Source organism: Marmota marmota, unplaced genomic scaffold (genome assembly GCF_001458135.2).
Source record: "Marmota marmota marmota unplaced genomic scaffold, marMar, whole genome shotgun sequence".
Taxonomy (NCBI): Eukaryota; Metazoa; Chordata; class Mammalia; order Rodentia; family Sciuridae; genus Marmota; species Marmota marmota.
Window position 1 is genome coordinate 52,328,561 of NW_026000108.1, and position 4,007 is coordinate 52,332,567.

The 4,007-nt window shown below is 42.6% G+C and overlaps 1 protein-coding gene across 4 annotated transcripts in view; it reads left to right on the forward strand.

Annotated features, from left to right (window-relative positions):
- Positions 1–456: 456 nt before the first annotated feature.
- Ythdc1 (YTH domain containing 1) overlaps positions 457–4,007 on the forward strand; it is a 30,199-nt gene continuing 26,648 nt past the window's right edge. For all 4 annotated transcript variants that reach the window (XM_015482152.2, XM_015482153.2, XM_015482154.2 and 1 more), the window contains exon 1: positions 457–676. In XM_015482152.2, the coding sequence (XP_015337638.1) occupies positions 649–676 (28 nt within the window). In that variant the 5' untranslated portion in view covers positions 457–648. The remainder of the gene's footprint in view (positions 677–4,007) is intronic.

Sequence of the window (4,007 nt, forward strand, 5' to 3'; positions counted from 1 at the left end):
CTTCTCACCTAATCTTTCAAAGCCTACCAGGGACTCCACTAAGAGTTTCGGGTGGGAAATCTGCACCACTACGGGGTACGCAGCAGAACACCCGGCCGGTATAAAACCTGCGTCTAAAATTACTAGAAATAAGACTGGTTCGGGGACATCCGGGCTGCGGTGGGCGGGGCGACGTGCTGACGCTACGCCACGCTCCCTTACCGTCCTGCCTCTTCGCCCATGTCCGCACTGTGACGTTTCCAAAGAGGAACGGAGCGTAAACAGCGCAGGGCATTTCGGGAGCGGGATTGTTTCACGCAGGAAGCAGGCTCCATTTTAGCGCCGCCCGCCGTCGCCATCTGTTTCTCTTCCCTCCCCCTTACCCCGCCCTTATCTGAGCCTCAACGGGAAAGCTGGGCCTAGGCCGTCGGAGGCTGGAAAAAAGGGAAGGGGATAAGGGAGAACGGAAAGAAGAGGGAAGAAAGGGTGAGTCGAGGAGGGTGAGTGGTAGCGGCCAAGTGCGAAGCACGCAGCTCGTTGGGCGGACTGACGGACAGGCGCGTGCGACTGCTGCCGCGGCTGCGGCGCCCGCGTGAGTCGCGTCCCGGCGGCGGTGGCGGTGGCGGTGGCGGTAGCGGCGGCGGCAGCAGCGGAAGCCGGAGGGGAGCAATGGCGGCCGACAGCCGGGAGGAGAAAGGTTAGTGCGGGAAAGGTGACGGGCGGAGGCGGGGTCTGGAGTGCGGTGCTGGAGCGGTGGTCGTGGCTGCCTGGCGGGGGTGGGGAGTTTAGCCTGTCTGGCGCAGAGCTGGTCACCCCCGCTCCCCCCCATCGAGACACTTGGACTCATTGGCGGAGAACCAGGCCTGTCCTTTCGTCCTCCGTCTCCATATGGCCTAACACTTATTTTCGCACAGGATTTTTTCTTTGATCCAAATTCCACTCCTGACTTTCCTTTTAGCTTTGTTGGGAGTGGCTGAGCAAGGGCTTGTTCAGAGTTGCAGGCCCCTGGGCTTATTTCCTGGTAGGGTTATGCGGATGTAATGCGTATTTTCCGAACAACCTTTTTGTTAGGCCAAATTTCAAAAACCCTTAATGCCACAATCAACGCTGGTAGTCTAGTTAAGTGAATGTGTTTAAGTGGTACAGGTGTATTATTAATCTCGAGAAATAGCTACAAATAACTTTAGACTGTTACTGTTAAATAGGAGAAGTGGCAAGGATAATCCCGTTTTGTTCCTAGAGTTATTATTTTTGAAAGCATGATGCTTGAAAATAAAACTATGCGACTCGTAACCCTTTCCAAAAAAAAAAAAAAAAGGCACCCTGGCAACCATTCTGCTAGAAACGTGCGTAGCTCCCACAGGGAGGGTACAACCGGGAACAAATTATTTGTAAGTTATGGAGGGTTGGAGGGAAGAACCAGTGAATGTCGTCTTCAGAGTGGTCTAGATTGGATACTGCCTGAAGATCATTTTCAACCCATAGATTATCATGATATGATAGCCTTGCAATAGTTCTAGTTGATGAAAACATTGTAGAGTATCTGCACTGTATCTCTCAGGTCTCTTCTATATGGCTAGCTCATTTGGGCTGGGTATTTTTTAAGTGGATTCTAGAATCAGTTTGCATTAAGCCTATGATCCTCCTAAGATTTTCTGGTTGCTGGCTCAGGAGAGTCTTTGTTTTCAGTGAATTGTTCTTGGATAAGAAGAGTAAGCTTGGGGAATGGATTATGTTTAAGATAATGCCCTTGTCCTAAATAATTTCATTGATTAGATTATAGCAGTTTGATTCCCCCCAACACCTTGAAACTCCCCAAAGTTCCCACTTTCTTGAGAAATTCAGAATAATGTAAACATGGGGGGGGGAGGGTATGGGGTGAGTAAAGGAAACCTCTTTTTAATAGTAAAGTGAGAAGATCTTAAGCAACAAGAATTCATTCAACATTGGATGGCCAGGGTGTAATTTATGAACTATATGTATGGTAGGTTTGGTGGTTGTGGTAGACCAGATTAACCAAACACAAAAATGAGTAAATGAAGATGCTTAAAGTCATAGTGCAGACAAATAATGCACATTGAAGAAGAAAAATGATACTGGCTTAAAGGATTTATTTTACAAATAGATTTAGTGATGATGGTGCAGTCTAAATACATGAAGTTTATTACTGAGAGATAGTAATGAAACCTATCAGTGCTACCTATGACGACTTTCCACCTTTTGGAAAGGGTTTTGCCTTGTGTTATCAAGTTTTTTTTTTTTTTTTAATTTCCATAACTGAGTTCTTTAAAATTCTGATATAAGTGCTTATATTTTTTAGTTTATAACAAATATTATTTCTGGGCAACACAGAAAATAGCACATACCTACTGGAAATGACATTTATTTAATTTCTAAAGAGTTCTGATCTACAACATGCATCACTTGATCATTGTCACACCCATGATTATAGATAAAGGATCAGTATTTGACTCATCTGTCTCTTAAACAATGAAAAGTGGGAACATAAGTATTTTAGTGTCATGAGTTATACAAAACATGAGAAAATTTGTAAAAGATTAACTCCCCAAGAATCGTAGTAACACTGCAAACCTTAAGTCCCTTCTTAAATGATTCCTCAAATGGTTTAAAATTTGATTAAAAAAATGAGTGTAAGTTGCAGAAATTTGCAGTAACTATATTTTATTTACAGAACAGTTAGAAAGACTGTCATGGAGTTCTTGAATTATTGAGCTTTGTGTATGAGCTATGTAATAAACACATTAATTTCTATAGTGCTTCTATGATACTCATACCTAGAAGTTGAATCCTATATAACCGGACAAATTGTCAGCTCCCTGTGATTTCTGTGGTGATTATTTGTTAAAAAAGTGGATTTGAAAGATGTTGCCATGTTGGTGTTAATTAACAGTAAATACATTTTTCTTTAATGAGGAAATACACATCTTTTGTGTCACCATAAACATCTGTATAAATTTTATTGCATACACTTTTAGAGTTCTCTATAGAGAACATTTTTTAAAAATTAATCCAAAATGTATATGTCCTTCCACTTTCTAAAGTAACTTGCATTCCACATTACTAGAGTGGAAGCTTCAAGAGGGCAGGAAATATGTTTCTCATGTTTACCCTGAATCTTTGATGCAGTAATTGTGCCTTGAAGCTGAGGCAGGAGGATTTCAAGTTCAAGGCCAGCCTGGGCAACTTAGAGGCAGACTCAATCTCAAACTAAAACTTAAAAAAAAATGGGGAGGGCTAAGGATGTGGGTGAGTGTTAGAGCACCCATGGGTTCAATCCTCAGTATCACAAAGGAAAAAGAAATGACTAGTTATATGATGTGTGAAATATAAAGCCCAAAGTTGAGGTTTGTTACAGACAAAAACAGAAAAGCACATGAAAGTATGTTGTTATACACACATATATACATACCTGGCCCTCACTGTTTAAATCCTTAAAATACAATTGTCTATCCAGTAACTTCAGTTGACCCTTTTTGGAAGTTAGAAATTTGAATTGGGATGGAGATCCAAGTTTGGACTTCATTCTCAGCCGCGCCTGTAATCCCAGCCGCTTGGGAGGCTGAGACAGGAGGATCTTGAGTTCAAAGCTAGCCTCAGCACCTATGAGGTGCTAAGCAACTCAGTGAGACCCTCTCTAAATAAAATACAAAATAGGGCTGGGGATGTGGCTCAATGGTCAAGTACCCCCGAGTTCAATCCCTAGTACCCAAAAAAACATAGCTGAGAAACCAATGTAAAATGTACTTTGCAAGATAATACAAGGGAATGTTCCAGGAAATCTCGCCCCATTGCCAGACCCTGCAACTAAGTAAGTGAATTGAAATAAACAAACAAATAAAAAAATGTACTTTGGTTTGTGTAATATTTAACCTCTTTTATTTCTTTGAGTATTAAATCTTGGTCTATCTAATGCTAGACCTTGAAATAATCTCCACACACCCTACCCCCACCCCCCACCCCCACCCCACCCCGTCATCCCCGTACTCCGATATGACCGACCAACGAAT